At 38.8% G+C, this 17251-nt stretch overlaps 3 protein-coding genes across 4 annotated transcripts; 2 read left to right on the forward strand and 1 right to left on the reverse strand.

Annotated features, from left to right (window-relative positions):
- Positions 1-3041: 3041 nt before the first annotated feature.
- maff (v-maf avian musculoaponeurotic fibrosarcoma oncogene homolog F) lies at positions 3042-9703 on the reverse strand. The gene is made up of 3 exons (XM_077501913.1): positions 9451-9703; positions 5194-5289; positions 3042-4070 (listed from the first exon to the last, which is right to left on the reverse strand). Exons 2-3 carry the CDS (start codon positions 5224-5226, stop codon positions 3624-3626), a joined length of 480 nt encoding a protein of 159 aa, XP_077358039.1. The 5' UTR covers positions 5227-5289; positions 9451-9703; the 3' UTR covers positions 3042-3623.
- A 915-nt stretch (positions 9704-10618) lies between these two features.
- Positions 10619-12741, forward strand: tomm22 (translocase of outer mitochondrial membrane 22 homolog (yeast)). Its single transcript, XM_077502617.1, has 4 exons — positions 10619-10940; positions 11196-11314; positions 11719-11836; positions 12078-12741. Exons 1-4 carry the CDS (start codon positions 10848-10850, stop codon positions 12150-12152), a joined length of 405 nt encoding a protein of 134 aa, XP_077358743.1. The 5' UTR covers positions 10619-10847; the 3' UTR covers positions 12153-12741.
- Positions 12742-13171: 430 nt separating this feature from the next.
- dmc1 (DNA meiotic recombinase 1) lies at positions 13172-17245 on the forward strand. 2 transcript variants are annotated; one of them, XM_077501910.1, is made up of 14 exons: positions 13172-13289; positions 13530-13609; positions 13762-13806; positions 13903-14049; positions 14137-14219; positions 14312-14364; positions 15044-15085; positions 15188-15260; positions 15364-15455; positions 15547-15620; positions 16266-16380; positions 16555-16615; positions 16690-16806; positions 16901-17245. In XM_077501910.1, exons 2-14 carry the CDS (start codon positions 13553-13555, stop codon positions 16968-16970), a joined length of 1029 nt encoding a protein of 342 aa, XP_077358036.1. In that variant the 5' UTR covers positions 13172-13289; positions 13530-13552; the 3' UTR covers positions 16971-17245. The 2 variants fall into 2 exon arrangements, with proteins under 2 accessions (XP_077358036.1, XP_077358038.1); XM_077501912.1 differs by lacking the exons at positions 15188-15260; positions 15364-15455.
- Positions 17246-17251: the final 6 nt, after the last annotated feature.

Consider the following 17251-nt stretch of genomic DNA (forward strand, 5'->3'; position numbering starts at 1 on the left):
ACCACAGCACATTCTTATGTCATATCGTGGACACACGATGAGTCAAAATAAACACGAGGTTTTTATGCGTGTTTATCATCAAGAAATAGAAACCAGCAGGTCAGGCCTTCATACGTACGCGTATTGATTCATTTTTAAATAATATACTTACAAGTGACCAGTTTTTAGCAAAACAGTCATCAACTGAGTCACTATTGAGTCAACCACCACAAAAGCACGCCATTTTATGTACAATATGTACAACATTTATTATAATTAATATATAAAATAGATGATGTACTTGAATTTTCACAATAGAAAAAGTACAATAAATACAAAGACCATTTTTGTTTTGCAAGTATCACAAAACGTCCAGCACAATTTGACAAGAGGTGAAGACATTTGGAAATATAGATCATAAATGCTTCTTTTTTGTTGTTTTTTCAAACCAGACCTATTCATATAGCTAAATATAAACTTCGTATATTTGAATTAATTTCCGACACAAGTCCGATTGTGTCACGTCTGCTTATGCTTAATTATGACTCAACTCGTTGCAAGTTTTTCAAGTGAACACGCTTCGTTTCCTTTTGTCTTTTCTTCTCCACTTTCTTTTTTCCATCGTTCTTCCCCACCCGACCTCTCAATTTCCTCATCTTCTCTTCCGCCATCTTTCTGTTCAGCCTTTCTCATTTCCCCCCACACGAATAACATAAAAAACATAAACATAAAAAAAAAATAATAATAATAATATCCCTCCAAGAATCCACTATGGCAAGCCAGTACAAACATGGCAAGAACACACGTGTACGAATCATCATCACACAGCAAATATGGCCGTCGCCTTTTGAGCATATTTCTACATAGCTAATAATTCAAACATTTCGTGAAGTAGGAATCGTTGTCACACAATACGACATGAAAATACCCCCCCCCCCCCCCCCCCCCCCACAAAAAAAATATGGAAGTACAGTCAAACCTCGGTTTCCAAACATAATCCATTCCAGAAGGCTGTTCTAAAAGCGATTTGTTCGAAATCCAAAACGATTTTTCCCATTAGAATTAATGTAAATAATTTTAATCCGTTCCAAGTCTAAATTTGACTATTTTACACCATAAACTGCACTGTATACTGTTTACCATAAATAGAAAAGGGTAGAAATAGTTTTATTATGTGACTGCTGCTTCGCAAGCAGTAGCAAATAAATGAATGAATGGCGAAGGGGGCAAAAGAGCCACAAATTAAGCACCTTTTTCCAAGCCACGCTGTGCGCACATACATTAACCGACCCAATATGATTTTTAGCTCATTTTGTTGCAATTTTTCACATTTAGCATGCTAATGCTAGCTTAGCAAGCCAATGCTAAATTAGCACGCTGACACTAAGTTAGCATATTAATGCTAATGCTAACTTGGCATGTTAATGATAATGTTAAGTTAGCATGCGAATGCTAGGTTAGCATGCTAATACTAATGTTACATTAGCTTAGCATGCTAATGCTAGCTTAGCAAGCCAATGCTAAATTAGCACTCTAACACTAAGTTAACATATTAATGCTAATGCTAACTTGGCATGTTAATGCTAATGCTAAGTTAGCATGCTAATGCTAATGTTACATTAGCTTTAGCATGCTAATGCTAGCTTGGTGACTGACTGAGAGGTAAAGTACACCAACAGTTGGCAAACGAGTTAGCTCGGTTCCAGAGTGAGTCGCGTTCAGGTACGCTCGGCTTTTTTTCAGTTTGGTCGAGAGCCGAATTTTTTGGACGAGTTCCGAGACATAAAATTCTCGAATTTTTCTGCTCGAAAACCGATTTGGTCGAGAACAGAAGCGTTCGAAAACCGAGGTTTGACTTGTACTGAAAACATACATAAAACATCACAGCACTCAAGTTAGCTTGTCTTGTCAAAATATCTACTTTTTAAATACAAATAAAATATAGAATATATCTCTGATAAATGTCACTCAACATTTTGCGTCTCGACGGCACGTACAAACGTTACAAATAAGAACACGGGAAAGAGGAATGTGTGCGGAGTGAAGTCGCCGCATTTCTTTTCGGCTAAACGATGGATTTGACTTTCGCGCGTCGGCGAACGCGTCGCGGTTAAAGTTGTGTGCTAATTCAGCCAGGACGAGAAAAGTGTGATGGACGGTCAGCAGGTTTTGGTTTGGGTTTGGGTTTGATACCTCCCCACAAGCACTTGAAGGCACCGCGTTGGCGTACAAACCCTGAACATCAGTCATTTATTTATGGCCACCCTGTTTGTGCCGTCGATGCTAGCGATAGACCGCTAACAAAACAAGCTGGAATGCAGAAGTTTGGAGGACGTATGGGGGAAGCTTGACTATGAAGTTTTGGTGTGGGTTTTTTGTTTTTGGTCACACTCCCAAAAAGCAGAAGCGGAGGAGGTTGAGCCGTCAAACAGTAAGTCATGGGTCGCTATTAGCTCATGTACAGTACGATGCAAAAGTCTTGTTACCGACCACGTTGCTTGTTTCGAAATGTCTTTTTCCACATGTGGAATTAAGCAGAATTTCAATAGATTTGAGCACAGTGGTTCTTAACCGTGATCCCTTCATACTATGACAAGCAAAAAAAAAAAAATAAATAAAATAAAACAAAGATGTGTAATTTGAATTCACATGCAAAATGGAATGCATGGTGTTCCACAGGGTTCAATTCCGGGGCCTCTGTTGTTTTCATTATATCTGCCTATTCCTGTGAATCCTTGAATTTAAAAAAAAAAAAGAAAAAAAGTCTTGAATTAAAAAAAAAAAAAGTCTTGAATTGGAAAAAGATTTTTGAATTAAAAAAAAGTCTTGAATTTAAAAAAAAACATCATTTTATTTTCCGAAAAAGACAAAAAAAAAAAGGCATTTTATTTTCCGCTAAAAACATTTCCAAAAAAGGTCTTGAATAAATTTTTTTTTTTTAAAAATCATTTTATTTGCCAAAAAATGCATTTTATTTTCCAATAAAAACATTTCCCAAAAAAGGTTTTGAATTAAAAAAAAAGTATTGAATTTAAAAAACAAAGTCGTGAATTTAAAAAAAAAAAAAAAGTCTTGCATTAAAAAAAAGAGTCACTTTATTTTCTGAAAAAGACCAAAAAAAGGCATTTTATTTTCCAATAAAAACAACAAAAAATGTCATTTTATTTTCCAATTAAAAAAATAAAAAGTCCTGTGAATGCGTATAGGAAACTGGTGTGGTTCAGTATCTGCAACAAGATTAAGAACCACCGTTTTAGCCTAATCCATACATCATTTTGGCATACTATTTTTGTCAAAATGAAGCTCCTCAACTCACTTCAGCACCAAAATGCCATCAAAACCAGCAAACGGCAAATTGGAGAGTTTTTTTTTTTTTTAAGCAAATAACTGGGGGGAAAAAAAATCTGCAAATGATCAAATATTTTTCATAGTGTTGCAGAATGTGCCATTCACTGCCATTGACGGTTATGGACGTAAAAAAAACGTCTGCTGAGAAGAAGCTCAGCTGGTCCTTGATGATGTCATACGCGTGTGGGCGTAGCACTGACGTTTAGTATTATCCTACCAAAATTGTGTTCCGTTGTGTGCGCGCGTACACGGATGTGTGTGTCCACCCCCCCCCCCTCTGAGTTAGTTCGCAGAGCCTAGGAAGACTCGCGGTCCCTCTGCGGCGGCGGCGGCTGCGCCGGACTCTTGACGATGGTGATGACGGAGGCGGTGTTGAGGCGCGGCGCGGTGGCCAGCAGGTTCCCGCCGCCGGCCTCCAGCCCCCTGGCGAACCTCTGCAGCGCGGCCAGGCGCGCGCCCAAGCCCTCCAGCTCCTTCCGCATGCCGGCGTTCTCCGCCCCCAGCCGCTCCACCTCCCGCTGCAGCTCCGTCTTCTGCTGCTCCAGGGCCTCGCGCTGCGACACCCGCTTGACCCGGCAGCTGGCGGCGTAGCCCCGGTTCTTCAAGGTGCGCCGCCGCTGCTTCAGCTTCTGGATCTCCTCGCGCGACATGCCGCGGAGGTGCAGGTTGAGCTCGCGCACCGACAGCGACATGAGCTCGCCGTCCGACAGGAAGGGCACGTTCTCGCCGCATTCCTGCTTCACCTGAGTGAGCGGAAGACACCTTCCTTGTTAGCTTCAACTCCTCGGTCGGGGTCGTTTTCATCAGTTGGTGATCAAAATCAAGCGCTAGTTTAGCTAGTGCACCCAATTTGGGTTACTTTTAGTGTTCCCTCATTTATCGCGGGTTCATCTTTCATTGATTTTTTGCAGCATTTTTTATTTTTGGTTTGTTTATTTTGTATGTCTTTGCGCGGCCGTATCTCTCGAATATGAAAGATGAAAGAAAAAAATAGATTCTAAAAAATACAATATACTCCGAAAAAAAGAAAATGTGAAAAAAATATTCTAAAAAAAATACAATATACTCCGAAAAAAAAGAAAAGATGAAAGAAAATGTGAAAAAAAATATTCTAAAAAACATAATATACTCAGAAAAAAAGAAAATATGAAAGATGAAAGAAAATGTGAAAAAAAATAGATTCTAAAAAATACAATATACTCCGAAAAAAAGAAAATGTGAAAGATGAAAGAAAATGTGAAAAAAATATTCTAAAAAATACAATATACTCCGAAAAAAAAGAAAAGATGAAAGAAAATGTGAAAAAAAATATTCTAAAAAATACAATATACTCCGAAAAAAAGAGAAAATATGAAAGAAAATGTGAAAAAAATATTCTAAAAAAAAATGCAATATTCTCCGAAAATACGAAAGATGAAAGAAAATGTGGAAAAAAATATTCGAAAAAAAAAAATGCAATATACTCCGAAAAAAGAAAATATGAATAAAAAAAAATATAAAAAAATATTCAGAAAAAAAGTTTTTTTTTTTTATTTATTATTATTTAAATTTAACCAAATACTAAAGGACAAAACATATCGGAAAACAGTCAAATGTTTTTCCTGCAATTCATATATTTTATTATTGTGTTAAAGGACCCAAAGAAAGAATATTTTAGTCATTATCTACTTGTTTTTCTTTTTTTGTTTTTTAATCAGCTGATTAATTGGTTGTCTGTATTTTATTCTGCCAAATATCAGGTTTGATATCGACCTAAAATAAAATTCCAAATAGGTTGGGCACTCCTCAAAACACGATTGCGTCAATGACGAAACTGAATGCATTGCCACTGTTTGTTTTTTTTTTGTTTTGCTCGTGCGTGTTTACCTTGAGTGCTTTGCTGTTTCTCTCTGTCGTCATGATCTTACTTCTCCTCGGGTTTCCCCCCGCCCCCAAGAACCAGTCAGCACAGATTCGGACACTCTGAAAAAGACACAAACAAGATTTTTTTTTGTTCTTGATTTAGTTTTTAATGGCCGGTCTTGTCACATGCGAGTCAGTACAATCACGCCCGTTTCTGACATTTACGTCCGATCACAAGACCGCCGGTCATGCAAGGCGGAGAAAAGGAGAAGCCGCACATCTCTGGTTCTCTCTGCGCACGCGCGCGCTCGTCTAATTGATATCGGAGGAAGTTTTTGTGCGTGTGAAAGTGACAGGCCCCGTTTTTTGTTGGCTGACGCGGTAAAAGAGGAAGTGACAAAGGCATTTTGTAGGTGTCCTAAGCGACACTTCCTCCTGTCAACACACTGCCAACCGCCCCAGGTTTCCATTTTAGTGTGATACATATTTTTTTAATTCAAAATCAGCATTGAATTTAACGCAACATAACAGCATTTAACTGTGCTAAAATAAATAAATTTAAAAAAAGGAAATACAATATATCATGCTCAGCAATGTTACTGATTGTAAAATTACATTTTTAACAATGTCGGCTAGTCGCCATGTTTACTGGTTGTTTTGTGACCAACCAATCAGAGGATGGGGAAAAATGCTGATGTCATAAAGGGGCGACTTTGACACCATGAGGACGAATCTGATTGGACTAAATAAAATACCACATGCATGCTGTTAAGCCCAAAGAAATGTTACAAAATGAAGACAATACGAATAGTAAAATGTTATTAAATTTGAGTACAGATATCGATGTTGAACTCCTATTTACACTGGATGGCTTGCAAGTGAATTTACGACTGCAAATGCTGTTTGCACGGCATGATGGCGGACATCAACAATAAGACAAAAAGTCATGTAAGATTTAGAAAACAAACTGAAAAAAGAAAGAAAATTCCCACAGAAATTTTGAATGGGACTGCTGACTATTGCCAACCTACAGACAATAATCTGGGGTGTACCTAATGTTTTTTCCAATATGGCCGCCCCATTGGAAACGTCAACAGACAAGAGCTGGGATGTACCTAATGTTTTGGCCAATATGGCCGCCCTATTGGCGAATTGCGATGTCTACAGACGAGAATCCGGGGTGTACCTAATGCGTTATCCAATATGGCCGCCCCATTGGAAACGTCAACAGACAAGAGCTGGGATGTACCTAATGTTTTGTCCAATATGGCCACCCCGTTGGCAAATTGCGATGTCTACAGACGAGATTCCGGGGTGTACCTAATGTTTTGTCCAATATGGCCGCCCCATTGTGGACGCCCACAGACAATGATCTGGGGTGTACCTAATGCGTTATCCAATATGGCCGCCCCATTGGAAACGTCAACAGACAAGAGCTGGGATGTACCTAATGTTTTGGCCAATATGGCCGCCCCGTTGGCGAATCGCGACGTCTACAGACAAGAATGTGTACCTAATGCGTTATCCAATATGGCCGCCCCATTGGAAACGTCAACAGACAAGAGCTGCGGTGTACCTAAAGTTTAATAATACATCTCAGTCACACAATATTTGCTAATCATCAAAGTTTGTTGCTTGAACGTGAATAAAATAAGCTCATGTATGTACATTTGCGTCACACGAAACTCCTGCTGACATTAGCAGAAGTGCTTGTTTAACATTGCGCCGTCTTTGAGCAGCTCGATTTAGAAACGTTATCGTCATATCTTAACATTTGTCCACAGAGGCGGCGTGTGACTTCCTACATTCCTCTTAAGGTCAGTTGTGTGAGTGGGTTGGGTGAGGTGGGGGGGGCTGCAGTGTACGTCAGGTCACGATGACTTGAACTAGCGGTTTTATGTTGGGCTCGAAAAAGCCCGCAGGCTCAAAGTGGCGACAGCGTCTGCTGCATAGCGACAATACTTTCTTTCATTGTGTGGACACGATTCTTTTTTTTTTTTTTTTTTTTTTTTTTTTTTTTTTGGGCTCTCATGTTGAGCTGAGAAGGAAGTGCGCTGCGTGTGAAAGAATTTGTCATTGCACACTTCCTGCTTGATGTTGACCTTCCGTTATTTAACTTAAGAAAGCAACTTCGATCCGATCAATATATTTATTGCCACACGTTATCAAAAAACAACAACCAAAACAGTGCCAGCCGATTTTGAGCATTTTAACTCATCTTTCGAGGCGAACAGAATATTGCATGCTTTTACTACATATACAACATGGCTACCAAATGAAAGATCACATTCCATTCTTTCATTCGGGAAAAAAAAAAAAAGTATGTTTCTACCTCATTTCGTTCTTTTGTAATTACCATTTAAAAATAGATCATTTTGAGTGACATTAAGAGAAAACTGAAAAGGAGAAAACAAGCTTTTTGTGAAACGATACATTTTCTCCACAACAGCGACTTTGCTATTTATTGTTGAGTGATTCTTTATGAATTGGATTTAATGTGACAAAAGCTTTGAAAATTCACCTCATCCTTGAAAATGTTCTATTAAATCAGATTGGCCATGTTTCATTGTAATTTCGTACACCGGCTGCCCATTGAAAAGAGATGCAATACCGCCATCAGCTGGCCATAATTAGTGGGTGTTTTTGATTCCACAATCCATTGACCAGGCAGCGCTGCACTTTGGACGTTGCCGATTGATAACAAAAACAAAACAAAAAACACAAAAACGTAGTTGACGTCATTTAACGTTTATGGCAGCATACATCGTGATTTTACTCATCGTTATTCAACGTTTTTGGCGGTCAAAGAGTTAATTGATGTTTTTGTTCTTTAAATCACTAAACAACAACAAAAAGTTGTAATACATAATTAAATATAATATATGATATATATATATAATATATAATACATAAAATTGTATCCAATTAATCAATTAAAAAAATTTAAATAGTGACAACCCTCAACTGCAAAAAAAGGTAAAAAAAAAAAAAAAACATTGACATTTTTGGTAAATATTTTAGCAAAGGCTCATGCAATTTTTAATGCCATTCCAATTGTGTGTTCTTGTAAATTGCAGCAAGTTCTGAAAACTAAACGTATCCAAAAACGGCACCCCTCAAGAAAAGACCACCAAAACCAAATCTGATATGCAGACTCAGCGAAACCACAAGATGGAAGGCAGAAATTTGTGAACACATGGACAGCGTCGCCTCAAGGCAGGTCTATTCGACACTATTCATTTGTTTTTGTTATAAAAAAAATGACATTTTAAATCGACTTTATGATTCAGGTTAGGTTATTACACTTTCACTTTCTTTTTTGGAAAACATCAACATTTTGTGTTTCACAGAAGTGACTTGTTAGAGTTCGGTGTCAAATTAGACCACAATCCAAGCACATATTTCATTAGAGACAAAAAAAGTTAATGAAGTCAATTTTCCTCTACAGTGAACTAGCTAAAAAAACACGTGTTGGTTTACACAACGTGAGTTATGCATATTGTTACAATTATATGAAAATGACAACTGTAATTTTGCAGTTGTTGGAAATCCCCCGGAAAAGTGCGGGGCGTGAAGTGGCCGCAACCACATTGGCGTCCCAGTTAGCCGGTGGGACTTAAAAAGCGTCGTTTCGTCAAGTCATGGTGATTCAGCAATACGCCATTCGCACCCGCTCAAAGCCAAACCGGCTAAGGCCAGTCCAAAAAAAATCAAATAAAATAATCCAAGCAAAACTAGCCTCCGTTGCTATATTTGTCCCAAGACTACAGGATATCCGCGTATATGCTCGGCTAAAAATACCACCTCAGAAGGTCTGCTGCGTTTTATATGTTCAGCTTACCGAAGCCGAGAGCAACAAGTGAACGCAACGCCGCCACGCAACAGCGACAATTTCGTCAAACGTCCAAAAAATGGGAACAGGGCATCGTGGTAAATCATATTTTCATTGTCACGTCCGATATATGGCAGTTGAGCTGGCCATTTTAAGGGGCTAAAACTGCGGTAAACAACCACAGCAGGCAGCGTTCGACATCCATTTTAGCATGACTATAAAAATGTGCTGTTATTACATATGTTTTAAACGCGTAGTTAACACCCAAGACGAAAATCCGATTTCTACGGAAAATAGAGCGATTTAATATGACGATTTTTTGATATTTTACGAACAGGGAATACACATCATCCACGCCGTTTTGAACATGCTAGTAATTCGAGCTGTTAGCATCATTAGCATCGGCTGTGTCGGCTACGAGAGATTAAAGTAAACAGCTGCCCACTCACTTGTCCTTGTCTTCTTTGGCGAATTCCCGGATGGTTACTGTTGCTCCGCTGTTGCGTTCTTGTTGTTAACCGACTCGCGTGCGCCTCCTCGGCGGTGTCGTACTTCCGAAATGTGACGATTTCACCGCTGGCTCCGAGCGACTATGGCGACAAAATGTCAGTCCGCCTTTTCCCGGAATGACTTCGCTGCTCGCTGAGGTGGGATTCTTTCATTCATAAAAAAGAAAAAGAAAAAAAAAAGAAACAAGCGACAATGACGTCAGGGCTAAAGAATGAGGGCGGAGCTACGCCCGCGCCCGCCCCCGCCCCCGCCGCGTACTCCGGGAGGATGTAAACAAGGAATCCCTGCGTCCCTCCTGCTACTCCCAGCGACAGCCTCCCTCAAAAATAACATGAATGGAAAAAAAACAAAAAAACAGGGAAAGTCAAACACGCTATCATTTGGACAAGTGTTTCAGTAAATATTGAGTAACGTGTAAAGTTAATATATTACAGATTGTTATCGTTTTGTTTATGCATGTCACATGTCGTGCGATATTTTTTTGTGATTTTTTTTTTCCCCAAAAGGACACATTTATATACGGTACAAAAAATAATGTGTTAATAATTATTTTCAAACAACAAATTAACAGTACAGTACTTAATTATGTTGAACTTTATAATTCAGCATTTCAAGACTAAACTATACAAGACTATTTTTAAAATAATAAATATATTTTATTCTAACAATTTTATAATTGTTCTTTTTTTTCTGAAAACGGCTAAATTAATGGAACAAAAATTTCAGGACACTAATAATAATGTATATACTCTGTGAGTAGTCCTGCATTGTGTATCATATATTCTCATCCAAGAGTGACATAGCTTATTGAGTCTACTCTACATGTCCAAAAAGTGTTTATAATGCATTATTATTCGTGTAGAGTTATATACAATGTGACATATTCATAAACTGTACCTTGATCAAGGTACTGTGTTTTATTTTATTTATTTTTTTTATCCATGCTCGTCCAATGTTCCCGGAAGGGAACTGGGTAAGCGAAAACAAGTTATTTTTGGTCTGTTCAAAAATAACGCCAGCGGTTGCATTAAGAACCCCCAAACGCTAGAGGGCGCTACTTAATATAGGTGAAGTACCAAATGACCCCTGTCAGCTGACGTCATTTGACCCTGACTTGCCCACGCGCATGCGTTACGCCGGTGACCTCAGACTTGCATCGATGCACGCTTGCTAGCATTAGCATTTTTTTTTAATTTATTTTTTAGGAGCAACTTGAATAGTTGTTTAAAATACTACCATTTAGTAATAGACGTCGTTGCTTTGTCTGTCCATCTTAATTTGTCTTGTGCGCTGCTTGACCGACGAGACACTCTTGCAGCGGGACAGAGGCGAAGTCATGGCCGGAATCGAGGAGCTTTCCCCGGCTGCGGGCCCGGTGGCTACCCGGCCCCCCGAGGACGAAATTGACGACGACGAGGACGACGATGATGTTAGTTCAGTTTTACCTTAAACGTATTTAATTTGTTGTCTATTAAACATAAGGTTGTATTTATTTTTTTTAGTGTTTTTACGTAAAACGGCGGTAACGCTGCATTAAACCTAACAAGCTAGCTTGTTAATTGAAGGAGTCAGCCGGTTAGATAAGGAAGCGTTAGCGGCACATTCAATCACAGAAAGTTGATACAGACTTTGTCATTTATTTGAAGGGCATTTAATCGTTCTGCTTGTCCATTTTTTTTTCCAGCTGGATGAGACCCTGGCAGAGAGGTTGTGGGGCCTGACAGAGATGTTTCCTGACACAGTTCGCACAGCTGCTGAATTCTCAGCACAGTGTTCGGTCTCACTGGCCAAGAAGTTTTACAGGTACTGTTGGAATCATTGTAAATAATAAGTTATACATTTGCTGCAATGAAGAATGCTATGCTAGTGTGCACTCACATTCACATAGCCTGGCAATTTGAAGATGACTCAAAAGCTGAAGAACCACAACATCTAATGCAGCAGAATGGTTCGAGCCAGTCTGCTGAGGTCGCCTGTTTTCTGTTAAGAAATGATTTGCAAACTTGACCGCACATGTAGTCAGTAATCTTCTCCTTACACGCACAACACATAGACAAACAAGTAGACTGTGTTCCAACTATGCCTTGCATTTGTCGTGTTTAATAGATGTCAAACGCGTAACCCTGACAGGTGCACTTTCTAAATGGCCCATCTTTGCATCCGTAATTCCATATTCCATATTCACTTCCCATCTTGCCTCATTCTAGTTTTTCCCGCTCGGCCCTCTGGGTTGGAACGACTTCCTTCATGATCCTGGTGTTGCCTGTGGTGTTTGAGACGGAGCGGCTACAGCTGGAGCAGCAGCAGTTACAGCAGCAGAGACAGGTGATTTGCTTATTATAACCACCGTAATAAGCATTTCAACACGACAACAAAATGGCTGAAAAAAAGATTGAGAGCCGTTACGTTAAGAGCGTTTGCGGCTGATAAGTTTAATTTGTTCCCATTCAATAAATTAAAAAAAAAAAATCCTGATTTTGGCTCCTCAATAAAATAAATAGACTATCATCTTATATATATGTTTAGCACCTAACAAAACTAGACAATACCAAACTTTTCTCCTCAGATCCTGTTAGGACCCAACACCGGAATGTCCGGTGGCATGTCGGGCATGATCCCGGCAGCCCCGGGAAAGATCTGAGGAAACGTGCGTGGCCCACTTCAAGCCTGTGATCTGCTGCCCCAATAACGCTGGGCTGGTGGCCGCAAGGGGAGACAGAGACACCGTGAAGAAACGCAAAGAACCGCTGGAACAACAAAAAAAAAGAAAAAAAAAAAAGAGAGGCTTGAGCTGCTTTTTTTCACCAGTCACGTCAACTTTTAGGTCGCTCCATCACTCTTGGCTCGTAGCATCCAATGCTTAGAAGACGTGTCTTAACATGTCTGTCTCACTGTCTCTCCTTACTCCGACGTCACACAGAGACTGTTTTTTTTTTTTTTTTCAGGAGCACTGCTTCCATCTTTCTTTTAATATATGTAAAAATAAGTATATCATCCTGGCTTGAGTTTTGTAAGGGAAAGCTGATAAAGAGGCTACGTTGAATGAGGAAAAAAAAAATGTTTATCAGCTGTTTTGTGTTAAAAAAATGGATGTTTTCTGAATCATTCCTCCACTTGTTAGTGTAGGATATGTTTTAAGTTCAGACACTGTTTTGAATCGTGATAAGTGATATTACATTCGATATTTGTTTATAGGAAATAAACATCTCTGAAGCTTATGTTGAGCTAAATGAGGCTCTCGTGTGCGTTGCTTTTCTATCACAGTTAAAAATTGTATTTTGTTCGGAATCTTATTGAACGTTTATTGTATAGAACTCAGTGTGTTGCTATAAATTTCATATAGTGTTAATCGTAACTGTTTGAAAGCACTACAATACAAAAATATTTGTTACAGATGTTGAATGAAAGCAACAAATAGGAATTGAGTTATTTAAAAAAAAAGCACAACCATAGTTAACCATACCTCTTTTTTACCATAAGTGTCTATTGTTACAGTACTTTTTGAGTAATTACGAGCAGACCATAAATACAATTGAATTTAGTCTACTACTAATGCTGCCGATAATAATGTACAGTAGTGCGTTCCACAATTTGAAAAACTTTCCTTAACAGAAACTATCAATCAGCCCTTTACACCTGAACTCACCATTTGTTGTGTTCGGTGGCTGAACGAGTCATTAAGGTTGCAAAAATCCCATTTCACTTGAATCTATCATGACCAAGAGTCTCCTTCCCGCCACTGACTTGACGGACGCGTAGCTTCACCACGACTGACAAGGTGTGCTACTTTTTTCAAACTTAATACATTCATTCTCACCTGCTTAAAACGGTTACATATACTGTTTTACATTTCGAATATTTACAGTACTTACTAGTATAACGCTTAGTTCGTTGTTAGACGTTGAAATACTGTACCAGCAGTGTTGTTAGCTAATATCGGGAAATTAGCTTACCTCGGCTAACGCTAGTTGCGCTAAGGTGGCTTAACTGGAAATTTCACCCAAAAAATCCCTACAAGGTTGTGACCACGCAGCATTCACAATGAAAGTCTCAGAGGATCAAGTTGTTGAAGACGACGCTTCCTTTCAGGATGAGGAGGTAAAAGACAATTTCACTTTTCAAGCTTTTTGACAAGCTCTACAACGAGCTAATGTTATCCAAAGAAGCCATGTTAATTTCTTTCCCATGACAAATGAACATCCTGATAAATGAAAAGCGGTCCAACGTTAACTTTGACCTCCCTTAAACAGGATTCATTTTTCCAAGACATCGACCTTCTCCAAAAGCACGGGATAGTAAGTAGCAACAATTAATTCCGATTTTATCACTAAACCAACGTCTACATTTGAAACCATTTCCTTGAACATCATCTTCACTTTTCGTCACCACAGAATGTGGCAGACATCAAAAAGCTCAAGACTGTGGGCATCTGCACCGTGAAAGGAATCCAAATGACAACTCGCAAGGCTTTGTGCAACATTAAGGGACTGTCAGAAGCAAAAGTGGAAAAAATCAAGGAGGCTGCTGGGAAAATGCTGGTAAAAAAAAAAAAAAAAATCACTAGTTAATATTTCATACACTACTGCTGTGATTTACAACATTTTAGATCATTCTCGTCCTCATAGAATGTTGGTTTCCAGACTGCTTTTGAGTACAGTGCCAAGAGGAAGCACGTTTTCCACATCACAACTGGGAGTCAGGAGTTTGAGTTAAGATGTGACTTTGGAGTTGTCATGTAATTGAGCAAATATGTTTGGAAATTGGGTCACAAACTTGCAATTTGTGGTTTTGTCTATGCAGTAAACTGTTGGGTGGAGGAATGGAGAGTATGGCTATCACAGAAGCCTTTGGAGGTGACATATTGTCCTTTTTGTTTTTATTTATTTATTTTTTGTTCCAAAATGGTTGACCCCATTATAAATGCCCATATCTCAGAAACTACTTGATGGATCTTAAAGGGAATACTTCACTTATTTAGCCCATTATAGCAATAAAAAGTTAATATTTTGTCTATAATTAATTTGATACTTTCATTATTTTCCACATACAATTAGTACCTTTAAAAACACATTTTGCAACTTGCTGTCAACTGAAAATGACATCACGAGGGCTCAGGTAACCTCAGCCCTTGTGATGTCATTTTCAGTCGACGGCAAGTTGCAAAATGTGTTTTTAAAGGTACTAATTTTAGTACATGAAAAATAATTAAAATATCAAATTTATTATAGGTAAAATATTAACGTTTGACTGCCAAAAATGGCTAAATAAGTAAAGTATCACTTTATGTTGAAGGTCACGTGTTTTATTGGTTACATTTACAAAGAAAAGTACAAATATTTGTTGGTTCTATGACGTGCCAAAAATGGCCCTTTTCTCGAAATTTTTGATGCCAAATCCTAATTTGTTTTGTAGTTGGTGCCTTCTTTGCAACGAAAATTGTCAAAATTATTGGCCTACGAAATGGGGGGGTCAACCAATTTGGAACACCCTGCATATTATCTATTGTGGTTAAAATGTGATATTATCCTGCAGAGTTCCGTACAGGAAAAACACAGCTTTCCCACACACTTTGCGGTGCGTATGTCACATATAAAATTAAAAAAAACAACATAGATACTATAGCAATACTATAGCAAGTAATACACTCCATTCTCCACTATGTTGTTTTTGTCCCAGTCACTGCTCAGCTGCCAGGAGAAGCCGGCTATTCAGGCGGAAAGGTCATCTTTATCGACACAGAGAACACTTTGTATCCTCACTTTGGATGAGCACACTTTTTTTTTTTTTCACGTTTTGTTTGAGTCCGTTTCATCCTCCTCTTTTGTTTCGATTACCCTTAATGTCTATTTTAGTCGCCCAGATAGACTGAGAGACATCGCCGAGAGGTTTAATGTGGACCACGATGCCGTCCTTGACAACGTTCTTTATGCCAGGGCCTATACTAGTAAAAAAATATGCATCACATTATTTGTATTGCAAGATGACATCAATCAATGGGCACGAATGAACAAGAGTCCTTTCTGCTGTTCCTTCAGGTGAACACCAGATGGAGCTATTGGACTTTGTAGCAGCCAAATTTCATGAGGAAGCAGGAGTCTTCAAGCTCCTGGTAAGGAAAACTTTCTCAACTCTTTTAACTCATTTTTCGAAGCAAACAGATTATTGTGTTCTTTTGCCACATTTACGACATGAAAGATCGCATTCCATTCTTTCATTAGAAAAAAAAAAGTATGTTTCTACCTTATTCCGTTCTTTAGTAATCACCATTTGAAAATGGGTCATTTGAGTGACATTGAGCGGAAATTGAAAAGAAAAGATACATTTTGTCCACAACAGTGACTTTGATCCTAATATTTTTTGTTTAGTGACGCTCCGTCAAATTAGGTTTAATGTTACAAAGGCTTTGATCATTCACGTCAAACTTGAAAACGTTTTATTTCATCAGATTGCGTCGTGTTTCATTGTCATTCGCAGCTCTAGTGAGGGCCCGAGCAGCTACCGCTGCCATCTGCTGGCCATGGTTCGAGGGTGTTTTTGATTTCACAACTCATTGACCCCCGGCTCTGCTGCACTTGGACATTGCACTGACCACTGATATATTCACAAAAAAAAAAAAAAAGTAGTTGACGTCACTTAACGTTCATGGCGGCATACATCGTGATTTTACTAAACGACGTCATTAAACGTTTTTGGCGGTCAAAGAGTTAATTTAATAACTTGATTAATTGAGATTTGTGGCCCGTGTGCTCTTCAGATTATTGACTCCATCATGGCCCTGTTCAGAGTTGACTTCTCAGGCAGAGGTGAGTTGGCAGAGAGGCAGCAGAAACTGGCCCAGATGCTCTCCAGGCTGCAGAAGATCTCTGAAGGTTTGAATCAGCACCGTGTAGCTTTCATAAACATACCAAGATGGATGCTTACTAGGTTTTTATCAGTATAGTTTTGTTTCCTTATACTTCCAAGGATGCTCCAAATATCTTGAGAAAAAGAAAACACATAATAAATAAATAGATAATCAAATAATACATTTTTTTCCTTCTTAGAGTACAACGTTGCTGTGTTTGTGACCAACCAAATGACCGCCGATCCTGGCGCAGGGATGACGTAAGGGTTCGCGCGTTCTCGTCATTTGGCCAGACGTCGTTCGGCGCTTTTGGTTTCATTCTCCCCGATTTTAGATTCCAAGCCGATCCGAAGAAGCCGATCGGCGGGCACATCCTGGCCCACGCGTCCACCACGCGGTTGAGCTTGAGGAAGGGACGCGCTGAGATGAGAATTGCCAAAATATTCGACAGGTGTGAATCGCTTTTGTAACAAAAGTCGCAGATTAGATTTTATTTATTCCACAGCATATGAATAATTTTCAGGTTTCTTGGTTTGTTTTTACAGCCCTGATATGCCTGAGAACGAGGCCACTTTTGCCATCACAGCTGGAGGAATTGCTGATGCTAAAGAGTGAAACATAAAAAGAAATAATGTTACCGTAGTTAGCTGTTCACGTTTAGTAACATTCTGTTAATTCAGTTTACATGAATTCTAAGGACTTTCATATTTTAGTATTGCAAAATAATTCATGTTAGCACATTTAGCTGTTCCTGTCTAGTAATTTAAAAATATTTTTATGACTATTTAAAAATTCTGTTGCGTGTTTTCAAGTGTATTTATTCCATTTGCATTGTTAGCAATACGCCACCTATTTAATATTTAACACAATAAAAGATAGATGTTCTTGAACGTGAT

This window comes from Festucalex cinctus, chromosome 17 (genome assembly GCF_051991245.1).
Source record: "Festucalex cinctus isolate MCC-2025b chromosome 17, RoL_Fcin_1.0, whole genome shotgun sequence".
In the NCBI taxonomy this organism is placed as follows: domain Eukaryota; kingdom Metazoa; phylum Chordata; class Actinopteri; order Syngnathiformes; family Syngnathidae; genus Festucalex; species Festucalex cinctus.